This window comes from Odocoileus virginianus, chromosome 5 (assembly GCF_023699985.2).
Source record: "Odocoileus virginianus isolate 20LAN1187 ecotype Illinois chromosome 5, Ovbor_1.2, whole genome shotgun sequence".
Classification (NCBI taxonomy): domain Eukaryota; kingdom Metazoa; phylum Chordata; class Mammalia; order Artiodactyla; family Cervidae; genus Odocoileus; species Odocoileus virginianus.
Window position 1 is genome coordinate 42,761,372 of NC_069678.1, and position 19,735 is coordinate 42,781,106.

The following is a 19,735-nucleotide window of genomic DNA, read 5'->3' on the forward strand; positions in this document are numbered from 1 at the left end:
GGCTGACATAGGACTGAGTTTTCTAGCACTGGTAAGATTATTATGAAAGAGATAACTAAAGCATTTACAAATTTTTAATGAAGTAGCCAATATGGCATGGTGGTTAAGAACACAGACTCAAGAGCCACACTGCCTAGGTTCAAATTCCAGCTTGACTACTTACTATCCATGTGACTTTGGACAAATTACTTAGCCTCTCTGTGCCTAAATTTCCTCTTGTATAATAGCAATCACAGTTGCCATTAAGATTAAATGGGTTATTATACATACACACACACACACATATATATATATATTAAGTGGGTTCAGTTCCGTTCAGTCGCTCAGTTGTGTCCAACTCTTTGCAATCCCATGGCCAGGCCTCCCTGTCCATCACCAACTCCCAGAGTTTACTCAAACTTAGGTCCACTGAGTTGGTGATGCCATCCAACCATCTCATCCTGTATCCTCCCCCTCTCCTCCCACCTTCAATCTTTCCCAGCATCAGGGTCTTTTCAAATGAGTCAGTTCTTCACATCAGATGGCCAAAGTACTGAAGTTTCAGCTTCAGCAGCAATCCTTCCAATGAATATTCAGGAATGATTTCCTTTAAGACAGACTGGTTGTATCTCCTTACAGTTCAAGGGACTCTCAAGAGTCTTCTCTAACACCACAGTTCAAAAGCATCAGTTCTTCGGCACTCAGCTTTCTCTATAAGTCCAACTCTCACATCCATACCTGACTACTGGAAAAACCATAGCTTTGACTAGACAGACCTCTGTTGGCAAATTAATATCCCTGCTTTTTAATATGCTGTCTAGGTTGGTCCAAGGAGCTAGCGTCTTTTAATTTCATAGCTGCAGTCACCATCTGCAGTGATTTTGGAGCCCCCCAAAATGAAGTCTGTCACTGTTTCCATTGTTATTATACATCTTTGTTGTTCATTCGCTAAGCCATGTCTGACTCTTGGTGACCCCATGGACTGCAGCACACCAAGCTTCTCTGTCCTTCATTGTCTCTCAGAGTTTGATCAAACTGATGTCCATTGAGTGGGTGACGTATCTAACCATCTCATTCTCTGCCACCCTCTTCTCCCTTTGTGTGTGTATATGTGTATATATATATATATTTTACAGTGCATGTCAACAACAGTACCTGGCACATAGGAAAAGCTAGGTAATAGTCTAAAAAGGTGTTATGGTAGGGAGATAGAACTTCTAGGGGCTTTTTGGATTCTAGGACAGCTTCAGATGTACAATTTTTGAAAGAAAATTATCATTACCACATTAGGGTATGATAGGGATTATGAGTAGAAGACCTAAAACAAAATGAGTAAGTTTGGATTGCACACAGCTCTGTCATTCAACTTTGCAACCTTGTTAAATTTCTATAAGCCTTAATTTTCTTACTGAAAAAAAGGGATAACAATAATAGTATTTACTACCAGGGTTATGGTGAGAAATAAATGATATAAGATATTCATGTAATTTTTAAAGTTTTAATGGATAATGCTAAAATTTCCCACTGAATTTTTATATTTTTTTATTCTTGATGATCCTGAGGTTATGAATATAAGTCAGATCCTTACCATTTAATATAACATTACTCCAGTAGATTAATTTGCCGTTTCTGGTTGTCCATTTTCAGACTTGTCAAAAAATGTGCCCAATCATAAACACAGTGATTAAGGATTTTCCTTCAAAGACTATAGCTACTATATATCGATTATCCTTTAGGTGCTAAGAAAAACACATTATATACAACTTCTAAATCTCACAGTTCAGCACTATCTCCATTTTGCAGATTAGGAAAGATTTTGAAAGTACCTGTGTGAAATTATATGAATATGCTGTAACATCTATTATTATTTCTTTCAGAATACTTTTATTACTTTCTAGATCTCAGTGTGATCAAGACACCAAGTTTAATAATACTCAGTGCTCAGGCAAGTAACCTCTGATCACATAAGTAGCTAGCTTCTAAATTCTCACTTTTCAGTTAATTTTTGAAAGGGGGAGGGGAATAATTCAATTCCTTTCTCAACTAGATAAATTTAAATGAGTTGTTAATAAAAGCTATATTTCCATAGCGAAAGATAATACATTCCCATTTAACTATGCAAGTATGAATATTTTTAAATTCAAGAAGAGATACATATTTAAACTGAAATATATTTTAACCAACAGAATACATAAACCAACATGATCTCACTTTGGCTATACACTATTAATTGGAAACGCATGTCACTAGAGTACATTTAATTTATTGTCTTTTTATCTGAAAAGTACATTGCTAAAATTTTTTGCTAAGATTTTTAACACTGTAAATATGTTTCTCATATTTAATATTACAAATAAAACTAGGCTATTGTAATTCATTTAATATATGCTTATTTAGTATGTAGATACTCCAATTTTCTAACTTAGTATCTATATTCACTTAATATATACATTCCCACCCTACCCTGCCTTAGACATTTACTTGAAAGATTGTTACCCGAGACCCACTTCATCCTATCCTTTCTTTGATAACCATCTATTTTTTTAGCTGATCCCCTTTAATATCTCAACCCCAACAATCTTCAGACTTTACTAAGGTGTCCAATCCCTTTCAGTATACTTCATACCCTAAGATCCTTTTTCCTCCTTAAAAAGCATAAATCCCAAGGTCAAGCATTATGCTCAACTCCTTGCACACACTTTCAGCCACTTGCCCCTCTCTCATTTTAAGACTTTTTAATGTTTTTGTGTTGTTCTATGCTGATTTACTTACAGGCAGACCAAATTTTCAAACGTGCTGTATTCCAAAAGCTGGATTGCAATAAGCATAGGCTACATTCTCTGTATCATAACAAAGTAAGTATAATACAACAATAAGAGAAAAGAGAACACTATTTCTTTTTTTTATTATTCTGGCTTCAGGTTTTACCCAACACTCATTCTAAGTATCTACCTGGCAACTGAAAGGGCCACACGTACCATAAGTCATAGGTTAGTTTACTTTGGTAGGTTAGAGATGAAAAAGAAAGGGAATAGAATGTAGTCAAAAAGAAAAACAGAAAGTTAAAGAAAAGGGGGTGCACATTTTTAAAACAAATGAGGAGACAGGCTGAATACAAAAGAGAAGAATACACAGTAGCATGACATTCCTACAAAAGCAAGATGGGAATGATATCCAAAGTAATGGCAGAGGGACTGACCTTACAGAGCAAGATATATAATGTAGTGATTTTTAAAAATGTGTCAAACATTCTTTGAACTCCTTCCATCAAAGGGTGGAATCTAATACATTTTTTTCAAATAGGATTCATCAAAGTGAATCACTTTGAATGAACAGAATGTAGAAGAAGTGAGTGCAGCAAGAGAATTCCAGGAAAACATCTACTTCTGCTTCACTGAGTATGCAAAAGCCTTTGACTGTGTGGATCACAACAAGCTGAAAATTCTTAAAGAGATGGGAATTCCAGACCACCTTACCTGTCTCCTGAAAAACCTGTATGTAGACTAAGAAGCAACAGTTAGAACTGGACATGGAACAATGGTCTGGTTCAAAACTGGGTAAGGAATACGCCAAGGGTGTATAATGTCACCCTGCTTATTCAACTTATATGCAGAGTACATCATGTGAAATGCTGGACTGGATGAAGCACAAGCTGGAATCAGGACTGCCAGGAGAAATATCAATAACCTCAGATATGTAGATGATACCACACTAATGGCAGAAAGCAAAGAGGAACTAAAGAGCTTCTTGATGAAGGTGAAGGAGAGTGAAAAAGCTGGCTTGAAACTCAACATTCAAAATACTAAGATCATGGAAGCTGGTCCCATAACTTCATGGCAAATAGATGGGGGGAAAGTGGAAGCAGTGACAGATATTATTTTCTTGGGCTTCAAAATCACTTTGGACCATGACTGCAGCCATGAGATTAAAAGATGCTTGCTTTTGGAAGGAAAGCTATGACAAATCTAGATAGTGTATTATAAAGCAAAGACATGACTTTGCTGACAAAGGCCCCTATAGTAAAAGCTATGGTTTTTCCAGCAGTCACATACGAATGTGAAGAAGGAGGCAGAGCACCAAAAGCGATGTTTTCCAACTGTGGTGTTGGAGAAGACTTGTGAGAGTCCCTTGAACTGCAAAGATATCAAACCAGTCAATCCTAAAGGAAATCAGTCCTGAATATTCATTGGAAGGATTGATGCTGAAGCTGAAGCTCCAATATGTTGGCCACCTAATGTGATGAGCTAACTCACTGGAAAGGGCCCTGATGCTGGGAAAGATTGAAGGCGGGAGGAGAAGGGTGACAACAGAGGATGAGATTGTTGGATGGCATCACCGACTCAATGGACATGATTTTGAGTAAACTCTGGGAGATAGTGAAGGACAGGGAAGCCTCGTGAGCTGCAGTTCACGGGGTCGCAAAGAATCAGACATGACTTAGTGGATGAAAAACAACAAAGCAGAAATGACGCTGCTTAACTTCTAAGGCTAGGTCATAAAAAGGGGATAGAGTTTCCACCTGGCTCTCTCTCACTTGGAACTCAATCACCATGTTATGAGAAAGTCCAAACCATGTGAAAGGCCATGTGTAGATAGTCCAGCTGAAAATCTCAGTTAAGGTTCCAACTACCTACAGCCAACACAACAAGGAGACGCCTAAATGAGCAAGTCTTTAAGTGATCATAGGACCCAGCCTCGGAGAAGGCAATGGCACCCCACTCCAGTACTCTTGCCTGGAAAATCCCATGGACGGAGGAACCTGGTAGATTGCAGTCCATGGGGTCGCGAAGAATTGGACATGACTGAGCAACTTCACTTTCACTTTTCACTTTTATGCATTGGAGAAGGAAATGGCAACCCACTCCAGTGTTCTTGCCTGGAGAATCCCAGGGATGGGATCGCACAGAGTCGGACGCAACTGAAGTGACTTAGCAGCAGCATCAGGCCCCAGTCTTTGAGGTGAGCTATTTAAGTTTCTGTCAAACAGAGCAGAGATGAGATGTTCTTGCAAAACTCTGTCCAAAATGCACTTTCCTAAGCAAAATAAATGTTGTCATTCCTTTCAATTACTAAATGTAGAGAGAGATATGTGATGTAGCTATAGATAAATGGAATAGACAACTCTTCTATTACAACAGAATGACACAATAGATTAAAATATAGGATATCTTTAAAAAATTAAATGCCAACCTTTGGATAAACAAAATGTGTGTGCATGTGCATATGTGCATGAGATAGAATACTATTCAGCCTTAAAGAAGAATGAAATTCTGGTACTTCTATAAGACAGAACCTTGAAAACATCACACTAAATCAAATTAAGTCAGACATAAAAGGAGAAGCACTGTATGGTTCCACTTTTATGGAGTATCTAATGTAAATTCATAGAGAAAATACTATAGAAGTTACCAATGGTTGGTGGGAGGAGGGAATGTTTGGAATAATTAGAAAGTTCTGGAAATGGATAAAAATATATTTGTACATATACAGGATATTTGGATGTCTGATATAAAGAAGTTGAAGGGGTTTTTATCTGATACCTTTTATTTTCTTTGTAAAGTGCATGAGGCAAGCTCACTGCTTAGCATGAGAGAGATAAAGGGAATTTCAGAAGTGTAAAGAGAATGAAATAGGAATCATAATGAATGGGAGACAGAGTTAATCAGAGAAATGTAAAACTGTCAAGTCAGGTTGACAGCCCATTTGAGGTTGAATGTATAGTGCCCCTTCCATGTGGTTTTCTCCAGCAGTGATTAGCTCCTCGCTCAAGACAGCTAAGTTTATCAGTTAAGACTTTTGTAAGAAAGATGTGATAAAAAGACAAATGTACAGAGGATTTCAGCGACCACATAATCTAAACTGGTCAAGAAAAAATGAAGCAAGAGGTTCTGATGAAGAATGATCATACAGGGAACATTTAAAAAGCAAACATCAAGGAGAGGACATTGTAATCAGAGGATGACATGCTTACAACAGTGATTCTTGAGCAGTTAGGCTGATAAGGTTGTTGATGAGACTGGCTGTCTAAAATGAAAAAAAAGAGGATAAGAGATAATGTGGACAAGGAACTAAGATGCAATGGTAATGGATGAGTCATCACACAGAAGTTTAAGCCATCAAGGAAGAATACAGGGCTTACAGTATAAAGATTGTGAGCCAGGGCCCAAGTTTTGAGTTTTCTGTTTTCTTTTTTTTTTTTTCAGACTGTGGTGGGCCTTTCTTTGTTGCTTTGCTTGGACTTTCTCTAGCTGCAGGGAGTGTGGGCTACTCTTCATTATGGTGCGCCGGCTTCTCACTGCGGAGGCTTTTCCTGTTGCAGAGCACAGGCTCTAGGAGCAGGGACTTCAGCAGTGGTATCACAAGGGCTCAGCAGTGTGGTGCACAGGCTTAGCTGCTCCGCAGTGTGTGGAATCTTCCCAGACCAGGGATCGAACCCATGTTCCCGGCACTGGCAGGCCAGGAACTGTGCCAGCAGGGAAGTCCCTGAAGTTTTTGATGAATGAAGGCAAGTGAGCGAGAGATTTGTAAATGATAGCAACAAGGATGAGGAACACAGTGGTGCAGCTGAATGGTATAGGCCTTGTCTTGGTCTGTGTGGGCTGCTATAACAAAATACCATAGGCTGGGTGACTCATAAACAAGATATATTTATTTCTCATGGTTCTGAAGGCTGGAAATGCAAAATCCGACCGGCAGATTTGAGGTCTGATAACAGCCCACTTCCTCACTGACAGCCATATTCTCCTTGTTAACCTCATATCAGAAGTGGCAAGGTAATTCTCTCAGGGGTTTTTATAACCCCATTCATCAAGCTCTGCCCTCATGACCTAATCAACTCTCCAAGATTTCATCTTCAAATACCAGTAACTCGGAATTTAGGATTTCAACACATGAACTTGGGGGATACACAAACATTCAGTCCTCAAATGAGTGGGGTTTTATTTAGGAGGTTGGGATTGTAACAGTTTTTCTTAATCTAATGTCTTCCTAACTGAAACCTAAGATTAATCTCTCCCTTCCAATTAAAAGTGATATAATTTTGACATATCAGTTCAGTTGCTCAGCTGTGTCCGACTCTTTGCGACCCCATGGACTGCAGCACACCAGGCTTCCCTGTCCATCACCAACTCCCGGAGCTTACTCAAACTCATGTCCACTGAGTCAGTGATGCCATCCAACCATCTCACCCTCTGTCATCCCTTTCTCCTCCTGCCTTCAATCTTTCCCAGCATCAGGGTCTTTTCAAATGAGTCAATTCTTTGCATCAGGTGGCCAAAGTATTGGAGTTTCAGCTTCAGCATCATTCCTTCCAATGAATATTCAGGACTGATTTCATTTAGGATGGATTGGTTGGATCTCCCTGCAGTCCAAGGGACTCTCGAGAGTCTCCTCCAACACCACAGTTCAAAAGTATCAATTCTTCAGTGCTCAGCTTTCTTCATAGTCTAACTCTCATATCCATACCTGAATACTGGAAAAACCATAGCCTTGACTAGACAGACCTTTGTCAACAAATGTCTCTGCTTTTAAATATGCTGTCTAGGTTGGTCATAACTTTTCTTCTAAGAAGTGTCTTTTACCCTCATGGCTGCAGTCACCATCTGCAGTAACTGTGGAGCCCCCCAAAATAAAGTCTCTCACTGTTTCCACTGTTTCCCCATCCATTTGCCATGAAGTCATGGGACCAGATGCCATAATCTTAGTTTTCTGAATGTTGAATTTTAGGCCAATTTTTTCACTCTCCTCTTTCATTTTCATCAAGAGGCTCTTTAATTCCTCTTTGCTTTCTGCCATAAGGGTGGTGTCATCTGCATACCTGAGGTTATTGATATTTCTCCTGGCAATCTTGATTATATTTGACATATAAGTGTCAAATAAACTACTATGTGCTAAGAAGAATAAAAAGAGGTTCCCTGGTGGCTGGGATGGTAAAGAGTCCTCTTGCAATTAGGGACACCTGGTTTTGATATCTTGCTTAAGAAGATGGATGAGGGTATGGCAACCCACTCCAGGTCACCTTCTTATCAAGTGAATCAACTACTAGGCGCAAACTGTAAATATATTACAGAGAAAGCACCTGCTGACTGGGGAGGAGGAGAGTAAACACTTCTAGAAGAAGCTTAAATTTTTTTATCTACTTAATTATTCATAATTTTAGTTTCCACTAAGAGCTGGGAACTGTGTCAAATCTGAGGGATTATAATATTAAACAAGGAGGAGAGGTGGGAAGAATTAGGAGATTGAGATTAACATATACACACTATTGATACTATGAGTAAAAGAGACAACTGATGAGAACACACTGCATAACACAGGGAAACTACTCCGGTGACCTGAATGCGAAGGAAACCCTAAGAAGACATGTGCACGTGTAGAGCTGATCACTGTGCTGCGCAGCAGAAACCAACACAACACTGCAGAGCAGTGCACTCAAATAAAAACTAAAAACCAAAGACACTAAACGAGGTAGATGTGGGCTCTGCCTTTACAGATTACAATGTGTAATAGGAGAAGGAGCTGAGAAATCAATGTTAGTATAAATGCCACAGTTACAGATGTAAACGTCTCCAAAGTGGGCTCAAAACCAATTTATATTAGAGTCTGTTTCCCAAGATGATCTCAGAAATTCTATATTCATTCCCATATAAACGCCTATGTTGCATTTTCACCCTAGTATCAATCTCAACATTTCTCCAATGGCTCAGCAGGGCAAGAATCCACCTGCAATGCAGGAACACAGGAGACGCAGGTTCAATCCCTGAGTTAGAAAGATCCCCTGCAGTAGGAAATGGCAACCCACTGTAGTATTCTTGCCTGAGAAATGGCGCCATGGACACAGGAGCCTGGCAGGCTACACTCTAAAGGGTCGCAAAGAGTCAAACACAACTGAGCAACTGAGCACATAAGCACCAGTCTCAGGAACCTGTGTATCACTTACACATTTTACCATAAACGTCTGAATGTATCCATCTCCCAGCTTAAGGAGAGAAACCAAGGCTTACTTTTTTTCTTGTATTTGCATTATGGACTAGCACAATGCCTGGTACAAAATAGGCACTTACTAAGTACTGACTGAGAATAACTAAAGGATTGAATTAATGACAAATGACTGCTCTGTCTCTGTGTCACTCTATCAGTTGAACTATAGATTATTTAGTAACTCAAGACTATAGCCTAAAGAGGGACTCATATTCTTCCCCAGTATAACCTTTCATGGCTTCTATACATCTAGCAAGCTGAGCTAGGATAAGAGGAGCTAAATTATAAACAGAACTGAATCTTGCAAAAGAAGCTAAGTAACATCTGTACAAACACGTTCTCTCAATTTTGTGGCTCACATACCACAGTGGTCTGCTGATGCTCTGTGGTCTTCTACTCAAATAAGTGGTACAGAAATTGAATACTCATTTTATTAAGTAGGACCCCAAAATAATGAGATCTCAACCTAATATCTTTAATTTTTTGAGTCAAGGTCCAGATGGATATTACAGATTTGCCAAGGACTTACAGGTTTAGATTCAACAGTTGTTTTACTAGAAAACAAAAGTTTGAAGAGTCATTGAAAAGTTAACATTATATGAACAGTAGGCAACAGGGAATACAACCTTAAACCATGGCCATAAAGCCTTGGACTTTATACCTTTTAATAGCAAGTCAGCTAAAGATAGAGCATTTAAATTGGATTTTGTGAGGCAGTCTTAATGTCAAATGTGCGACTGCATCAGCCCTCACTGTGAACTGTTAACTAGTTCATTTCTCTAAAGGAGTCCCAAATTTAGTTCAGGAAACTATCCACATAGATACAGAACATTACTGAATCTAATTTATATTATAATCAAAAAGTGAAAAACCAACTTATTACTACAGGAAATACTCTATACTGTACTTCCAACAAAATTCTTCTGTTTGCATATTTACTTATTTAAAGTTTTCACTATACTATGAGCTACAAGAAGGCAACTCTTTATCTCCTTCATGACCCCCCCAAAATAAAAATATACATAAATGAATAGATGAATTATAATACACTAAAATAAAAAAATTTAAGCTATATCTCCATTTCTACTTAAGCAATTTAAGTTACACCTCCATATTAGGGGAAATAATTTATTATTTGCATTATGGTAATAAACCTCAATATTAACAAGAAAGAGGTCTACTTATTAATATTGATGAGCATTTTTGAAGCTGTAAGGGACTGAAAGTACAAAATCTACAAAAAAAGAAAGAAAAAAAGAGTAAAAAACAGCATCAATGTTTTCCAGCAGTTTTTAAGTTTCTAAAGATACTAGCTGAATTTATAAGAACAAATGCTTTTACCTTTAAACATAATCAGCTAAATATATTTATTCTCTAAGCAAAGTTTATGAAGGTTTCACTGTACTTCTTTTATTGCCGTACAACTAGCTTTTATAAGTTTTGAGGAATAGCTCCTAAGTTCTAGTGTTTTAAATTCAGGAGAACAATTTTCTCTACCTATACTATTTGGTTTATATACTTCAATCATGTAGACCTATTACAGAATAAAGAGTTTCAGGTTTGTTTTGTTTTTTTAGTTTATCCTCAAACAATAGACGTTCAATTCTCTTGATCCTATTAGCTGTCCCTGATTTTAACTTTTCCCCACTTCTGCTATACACAAAACATCATAACTACACATAACATGCTAAGGGTTTTTCACTAAGAATAGAATGTTTTATGTCTTGTTTCCAATCTACTCCTCTGATGACCAATATTTAGATGGTCTCTTTACCTACAGTAGAACATGAGAATCTCTTCAAAGATCAATACAGTGATTCAAAATTTGTTTCTTAGGCCGAAATTCAGAAACGATAAGTACAGATCAAAAATCTCCCCTAAAAATATTACTGTGTATTTGCTTACACTGAAGCTCATTTGCCAATTCTCTACCCACATAATTTTGTGATAGTCTTTAATTCTCAAGTCTTGCTACTCTAAAAATAAACCTTCTTTCTTTTAATAAATATATATGGAAATCACTGAACTATAAGGCTGGAAAAGACCACAGCCTCTTTATTAAACTCGTCCTTCTTAATTTTACAGTACAGCTTGGAGGTATTAAAACACTTATCTAAAGTGAGCTAAGGGAAAGCATTAGAAAATAGAATTTAGATTTTTCTTATTCTGAGTTCACACTCCTACTATTAAATCACACTTTAACTTTTTAATGTCTATTTTAAAGATCTCTAGGAAAAGAATATTGATACTTAGTACAATATATGTTGTTACAATATTTTACATGTTTTTCTACTACTCCACATGACTCTACAAAGCTCAATAGCTTACAGGATGCATACTTTAATTATGAAAGTAACACATTTTATCTGACTTTAATTTTGTTTCTTTAAAAGTTACACTGTTCTCATCAGTGCTCTGGCTTTTACTTTTTTCAAAACAAACCAAAAAAGCTAAACTTTTAGTGGCTACAGTTCTTAATTTATAGAAGCTATGTCAGATGTCATACATAGTTCTATAGATTCTAAATAGCTGGCCTGAGAAGGGGAGCAAACTGAGATGCAATGTGGAAAAGAGCCTCTGATCATCCAAGGTCATTTTTCCCCCACAGTTGAGAGAATTATAGACAACCCATATATGAAATAACCAATCAGATATCATTTCTCAGAAATTCCATAGGCACCCTAAGTTCAACACCCCCCACAAAAAATCTGTTCCTTTCCTTATATTCACTTCCTGACTCCATTACTGGCATCACAACCCACCCACCAAGGCAAAGAAGCTAAAAACTTGGGAGTTATTCCCAATCCCTCCTTTACCTCATTTCCCAAATGCAATCAGTAAAGCATAATCTGTTCATTTTTCGTTTCCAAATTTCTTACATTTTAGGTCCTTCCTGTATCCCTACCTTTACCATCTTGATCCAGACCCTCAAAGTCCCTCACTTGAGAGAGGGAGTCTTCTAATAGATTTCCTGCCTCCACTTCATTTGTTCCATAATGACATCTTCACATCACCACCTAAGTAATCTCTCTAAAACCCAAATTTTATCGTATCTTTCTCTTATTTCAGAGTCCACAATAGCTTTGATAGTTTTATCCCATAGGATGAAATTTAGACTCTGCATTTTATGGTCTCTGTCCAATTCTTGAGTCTCATCTTTCATTGTACAATCTCCCCTCTTCCCTACCACCAACCCCGTCCTTTTTAGTCATAATGAACAACTTACTTTCTTCCTGGCATATGTCATGCTGTTTCAACCCTCTGCATCTTTGCTCACTCTGTGCGTTCCCTCTTCTCAGAACACACTTCTTCCTGTAAATCTACTGTTGAGCATTTACCATTTTCAATGCTCAACCCAGGGCTCACCTCTTCTTTGAAGTCCTTTCTGGACTTCATCCCCCACCTCAGTGGAAATGACTATACTTTCTACTGGTTCCCCCAATGAACTTAAGAAGCCATTTGTAATAGGTTTTTTTTTTTTTTTTAATTATTATTAAGTTGTTGACATGTCTGTCTCCCTCTTCTGAAATACGGGTGTTCTGCAGCAGGTACTGGGTCCTATTCAATCTTTATTCCCACAGACTTGCATAAAGTCTGTCATGTCTTAGGAGCTCAATATGCTAGAATGAATAAATGAAAGCATGAATGAATGAACAAGGAAAAGAAAAATAGAAGATACTCTTGAAGGAATATTTTTTAAATTAAGAAAAATACTCAATATAATATTGTACTGACCTAGGTATATTTAACTCCCATAATTCCATATTTTCCTATTTAACGTAGTTTTTTTCTTTTTTTTCCCCATTAAAAACCTAAGATTTGTTCCTTTGAGGAAATTTGGACATAAATGTGTACTAGCATTTATTATCACATAAATATACAGACAATTTTATAAACTATACTAATTACTTATTTTATTAATTTAATGGAACATCAGAATTATTTATGGTCAACTCCTGACCATCTGGGCTTCCCAGCTGGGGCTAGTGATAAAGAACCCACCTGCCAATGCAGAGGTAAAAGATGCAGGTTCAATCCCTTTCCACCCCCTGGAGGAGGGCATGGCAACCCATTCCAGTGTTGCCTGGAGAATCCCGTGGACAAAGAAGCCCGGCAGCTACAGTCCACGGGGTCTCAAAGAGTCAGACATGACTGAAGTGACTTAGCATACACTATCTGAAAGAATCTTAATAGCTATATGCTGACTTACCTAGGATCTTTTCATGTGCTGCTTCTGCCACTCAGCCATGGCTTACTTTTCTAAACTAGCTTTCATGGCTCTAATTATCCTGTTGCTGGCAATGAAAAGCAACAATATTCTAAGTGCAGGACACTGAAACCAGGAGAAAATGGTTACTGAACAGGAGGTAATTTTATACTGTAAATAATCTTCACAAAATTGAATCACAGAATCACGGAACTGCATGTGATATTAATAAAATGTATTTATCATCCAAATAGTGTGACTGTTTATTTTGATTTTTTTCTTTATTTTTTAAACTAATGAAGACTATTTCAAAATTCTTCTGCCAATCTATTAAAATGGAATGTTACTAATTTTCCTTTAAAAAAAACTGAAAGTTTAAAGACATGAATAAGATATGAGATCACTAAATTAGTTCTTATTCAAAGCTATAAAAATTTTCATTGAAATATATTCACAGAGATCCAGCATTAAAACTAAAAAATTCTAATTCTAGTAGAGTCCAATAAGGAAATTAACTTTGTACCTAACTCTACAGATTATATACATAATTACTAAACTATAATAATATGTTCACTAGGTTTGTAAATACTTATTCAGAGGAAAAACTGAAGAAATAAGTTAATTTCTGGTATGAGAAAAGATAAATATAGCATTTTGTTCCTCTATGAACACTTGTGAGGATCTACAAATTACAAAGATGATGGAAACATAGGTTGGTGTTTTTATTACATGCTATATTCTAAACTTGGAGAAGGAAATGGCAACCTACTCCAGTATACTTGCCAGAGAATCCCATGGATAAAGGAGCCTGGCAGGCTATAGTCCATGGGGTTGCAAGAGTCGGACACGACTTAGCAACTAAATCACCACCACCACCATGCTCTAAACTATGCTATGCTCTAAACCTGTGCTGTCCAATGTATCAAACACTAACTGCCGCATGTAAGTTAAAAATTCAGTTTCCCAGTTGCCCTGGTTATATTTCAAGTGCTCAACAGCTGCAGGCAGCTAGTGGCAACCACAGAAGACAATGTATATAGGAACATTTCCATCACAGCAGAAAGTCTGATTGGATAGTGCTACTGCAAACCATGGTATAAAATGCAAATTTCCAAATACTTTTAAAATGGCAGTACAAGTTCAAAAAGTAATTTTTCAATTGGCTATTTCACAGAAAGGGAAACTATACATTTATGAATAAGAAGAAAAAATTAAATACAAATATTAATGAAGGTTTAAGTATATAAAATCAATTTTCTAAGGCTTACTTTGAAATTATATCATATTAAATCTGAAAAGACTTTCAAAGTAATTTAATCCTTCATCCTCATTTTACAGAAATTGAATCTAGAAGACAGCACAAGAAAAAAAATAACTTTCATTTAAGATATTTATTATATCCAAATAATCACTATTGAAAACAACCAAAATTTCCTATAATAATACTGACTAAAGTGAAGTCTAAATTATTCTGTGTGCCTCAGAATAAGTTTTCTGTTGCATACAGAGGGTGTCTGAATAGTGGTTAGGATTTCAGGTTCTAAGGTTAACCTGCCTAGTTCAAATGTTACCCTTTCACTGAACTAGCTGTGCAACCTTAGGCAAGTCATTTAGGCTCTCTGAGCCTCCTTTTTCTTATCTATAATATAAAATGGAGAATAACTGAACTATGTTATACAGCTGAAAAGATTAAGAAAATCATGCATGCAAACTTAAGAGAATCAGGCACATAGTAAACCTTTAAAAAATGCTAGTTTTTATGAAATCTGCATTTGGGTTGAACCTTGTCTACTAGTGGGTGACTCTTTAACTTCCATTCATCTTCAAAAGTTCTTAAGACAGAGAAACACTCCGGAAAACATTAAAAAAAAAATCATTGTATGAACACTGGTGGCTCTACCACCTGCAGTCACAGGAGAATGTGCATCCAAACCTCCACCAACATTGTAACCGCAGGCCTCAGCACCATGGTTCTGACAGTGTTACACATAAAGCCAGCAGGCAATGTGTGAGGGGAACGGAAATCCACTGTGTGTGTGTGTGGTTTTTGTTAAAATAAGTGTCATGATTTTTATGTTGGGGACTGTGAATAAAGTGAAAGACAGGATAAGTGAAACAATTTTGAATGACAAGTTTAAAATTTCTCAGAGAATTATATGTTCACTTATTTTTCTAAAATTTATACTTCTGCCTATTAGCTGAGGTTTCAATAACCACATTCAAATTTTGAGACCCCTATATTTATAAGAAGACTCCTATATTTATTTACTATATTTAGGAGAAGGAGACGACAGAGGATGAGATGGTTGGATGGCATCACCGATTCGATGGACATGAGTTTGAACAAGCTCCAGGAGTTGGTGATGGACAGGGAAGCCTGGCATGCTAGAGTCCATGGGGTCACAGAGAGCCGGACACAACTGAGCGACTGAACTGACTAATATTTATGAGAGTAATTTATTTTTAATATACAAAACAAGTAGATATGTAAAAGTAAGAGTTGCTCTTTCATTAAGTTTTATGACATCTCAATACAATTTCCCAGTTTACCACAGTAGAATAAGTACCCAACTTAATGTTGGGCTCCCAGGTGGCACAGTGGTAAAGAATCCGCCTGCTAATGGGGAAGACACAAAGGAGACATGCATTCAATCCCTGGGTCGAGAAGATTGCCTGGAGAAGGAAGCAACCCACTCCAGTATTCTTGCCTGGAAAATTCCATGGACAGAGGAGTCTGGTGGCCTACAGCCCATGGGGTCACAAAGAGTTGGACACGACTGAGCTCAACACAGCAAGCATTGGAGGACAGATTTCAGTACAGTACAACATAAGCACCAGATAGGCCAAGCTAACCAAGACCCTTCTCAAATATTTTTATGCCCCACTTCATTGTTCTGGAATATGTCACCAGTATGAGGTATGGGCCAGACCTCAAATCCTAACTGACCTGATCTTTTTAAAGCATTCCAAGTCAAACATTTTCCTATTGGTAGTTTTCAGAGTTTTAACTTCACATTCCATAATGTTAGCATTTGTCATATTTTGCTTTTCAGTTAACTTTTATATGTACATTTTCTCTCTCACATTAGATAGTAAAACTTCTTGAGCCTTTACTTACAGGGTCTCCATATGAAACTAACACACTTAGCAGACACTTTGAAAATATTTGTGTTACTTGATTAAGTGATGCAGAATGGAGTCAGGGGACCAGATTCAATTCTTTATTCTGATATCACTAACAGTATGACCTCAGCTCCTGCTTCTTCAGAGGTCAAGTTCTCTGGCTTTGAAAAGGAATGATTACATAGGCTGATCTCTAGGACCACTTACATTTCTAAAAGCTTATGCTTTTATGCATTGGTTGAAGTTTCAATTCAGTTCAGTCAGTTCAGTCACTCAGTTGTGTCCAACCCTTTGCCCCATGGACGACAGCATGCCAGGTTTAAATAACTACATTCAAAGTTTGAAAGGCATGTATTGAAGTTTAAATAACTACATTTAAATTTTGAAAGCCATATATTTTCAAAAGTAATTTTTAAAAACTATACAAATCAGTTAGCTATATAATGGTATAAGTTATTCTTTCATTAAATTTTAAGATATATAGATAAAAATGTCTTTGTTCACCATGGTAGACCAGCAGCAACATGTACCTGATAACATTGCTCCGAATGAAATTACAAACTAATCAACTTGTGACATTTCAAATGATTGTCCAGTGAGACATAACTTGCTATTTTCTCTTATCACTTCAGAATATGTATTCAAACTACTATAATGACCTTCAGTTTCCATAAACAAACTTCTATAAAAAGCTGGCTAACATACTTAAGAACTAGGCTGCCACTAACAGTTAAAGCTTATGAAAGAATTTACTCAAACATTTTTAAAGTTTCCATTCTGTTTCCAGTAAATATTCTAAGATTATCTCATAGCTAGGAGCTTCAAATGTCTAGGCGAGAATTTGTTTGATAACCTTAATAATGGAAATATATAGATCACAAAAGAGTCTACTATCACTATTAAAAATATAAACACTGTACAGGCCAGTACTTGTTAATAAAAAATCACTGATATGATTCAATTACCAAGCACACTCTGTAATACATTAGTACACATTTTGTCTTTATGTTAATAGAACTTCAAATTAAAAAGGAAAATGACAAAAGGCAGAAACAATTCCTTACACTTCCCTCATTTTTAATACTTTCTATACAGTTAGTTACTACATTTGTGCAATTATAAGAAAAAAGACCACTGAAGTTCCACCTCTATATTGTTTTTTTAAAATGTCCATCTCACATATTAAAGACATTAAACTTTTCTGGAGCTCCTGAAAATTAACACCAAAACCTTTTTGGTGAAACACAAACCAAATAATTTGACCTAACTATTCATATTAAACAAAATGAATGACTAGATCTTTCCAAATCGATTCTGCTTTACTGATATGGGGGAAGTGAAGTGAAGTGAAAGTCGCTCAGTTATGTCTGACTCTACAACACCATGGACTATCGGTCCATAGAATTCTCCAGGCCAGAATACTGGAGTGGGTAGCCTTTCCCTTCTCCAGGGGATCTTCCCAACCCAGGGATCAAACCCAGGTCTCCAGCATTGCAGGCGGATTCTTTACCAGCTGAGCCCTAAGGAAAGCCCTGATATTGGGGTGGGGGGGAGACTATTTCCTTCATGCTAAATTATGAAATTAACTTAAAACACGTTACAAACACAGAAACATTAAAAGATACTGTTTACACAAATTGGAATAAATCATCAGCTATCCCCTATTCATCTGGCATTGCCTCAAGTGCTTACATGTCATTTACTCCTAGTAACAAAATAAAAACTTGTTATCTGTTTATTCTGAATTACAAGATCTGAGTTGTACTGGGCAAAGGCAAAAACCATCCAGATTTACTGACTGACAAATAGACAGACTGACAGATAAACAAAACAAAACCATATGGCCATACAGTAAAGTGTAGAGTGCCTGCACTTGCAGCTCTCAGAAGAAATCCCCGGAATTCTGGAAGCACTTCAACTCGGAGTAACCTTTAAGTTTTACAGACATTGTAGCAAATTTTTGAATGTTTTCAGAGAAGGCAAACCTGTCCTGCTTTTTTTCTCTAATGGGAAAAGTTGCTGCTCACTCTTACTATATTTTCAACTCCCATCCAGAAGAGATGGAGGATCTCTGAAACCCATTTAGGATTAACCTCATCTGCGGAGAACCAGAGCAGCAATCCCTCACCTGATGATAAAACTGGGTTAGACTCAAGTGATGGAGGGAAAAGAGCCAACACTACCTGTGGCTCCCAAAGCAGGGGACGGGGCCGGGGGGCGGGGAAGGAGCGAGGGCTTGGGATGGTCCAACAGACTTCTTTATCCGGACCATATTTGGGGAAGTGTCTAAGCTTGGGAGTCCCCCCGCTCTAGTGTAAAAGGGAGTCACGGGGTCCTCTCTCCTCCCTCGCCCTCTCCATCCGGCCCTCGACGCTCAGCTCTCGCGCCAGAGCTGGGGGGAGGGGGTGGAGGAGGAAGGCAGCTGGTCCCCAGGGCCCCCTTGAGTGGTTCCCGGCGGCCGCTGAGGCCTGGACCATGCCTGCGGCCTCCGGGCTCCGACCCCGCGCCAGCCCGCCCAGCCGGTCCCCAGACCCGGCCCTTGACTCACCGCTCTCCACCTCGCTGCCTTTCTTGGCGGTCGCCGCGTTCCCCATGACTGGGGCGACGGGAGGAAGGGGTGAGGGAAGGGAAGCGGGGCTGGCACCGTCCCCGCCGCTCCACAGGCTAAGGCAGCTCCCTCTTCTACACCGGTCACAGCAGTCAGTGCTCCCGGCGCTGGCGCCCAGAATGCGGGCGGGAAGACTGGGCGGGTTCTGAAGCCAGGGCTTCAGCGAACTCAGCCCCGGCTGCCACGGCGGTGGCGGTGGCGGTAGCGGTGGCGGTGGCGGTGGCGGCGGCGGGCAGACACTCCCCCTTTCCCCGCCCCGCCCCCCCTGCGCGCCCCCGGGCAGCCGCGCACCCGGGCCCGGGACCCTGTCCCTCTTCACCCGCGGGCGCGCGCGCCGGAAGTGACGTGACGGCCTGGGACGCGGGCGGCGGGCTGAGGGGATCCTCGGCCCGGGATAACACGGGCTGGCACCTCAGCGGCCAACCGGGGTGGGATGTGGTGGCCCGGGCTTACTCTCGGATGCCAGAGATATGGGAGGCGGCGTAGGGACCGTTAGCTTTCAGGAACTTGTCGTCTCAGAGTGGCGTCAGTCGGGAGCGGGGCCGCGGGAGGCCGTAAAGGGGTTCGGGTTGAATTCGTTGTGCCCCGCATCGCGGCGGCTCCTCGGTCAGAAGCTTCCGTGGCCCCACAGCCCCACCGGTCCGAGAGGATCGCACGGTCTGGGAGGAGATGGCATAGGAGGGGAACTCCTTGGTTCTCGCCTCCGGGTTTTGCGGACTGATCAGTATCAGCCAGATACTGGGAACAACCTCGTCCCTAATTGCGATCGTGGTTCGGAGCCTCTCTTTGCGTCCCAGATTCAGGTATTCGCCGAGCCCACCACGTTTTCCTCCCGATTC

General features: G+C 39.1%; 1 protein-coding gene across 3 annotated transcripts in view; it reads right to left on the reverse strand.

The window, feature by feature from the left end:
* The window catches only part of PRKACB (protein kinase cAMP-activated catalytic subunit beta), a 152,377-nt gene extending 133,069 nt beyond the window's left edge, over nt 1-19,308 (reverse strand). The window contains exon 1 of one of the 3 annotated variants that reach the window (XM_070467829.1): nt 18,837-19,308. In XM_070467829.1, the coding sequence (XP_070323930.1) occupies nt 18,837-18,882 (46 nt within the window). In that variant the 5' untranslated portion in view covers nt 18,883-19,308. The remainder of the gene's footprint in view (nt 1-18,836) is intronic. The other 2 variants (XM_070467826.1, XM_020891275.2) reach the window with 2 other exon arrangements.
* Between the last annotated feature and the right edge of the window lie 427 nt (nt 19,309-19,735).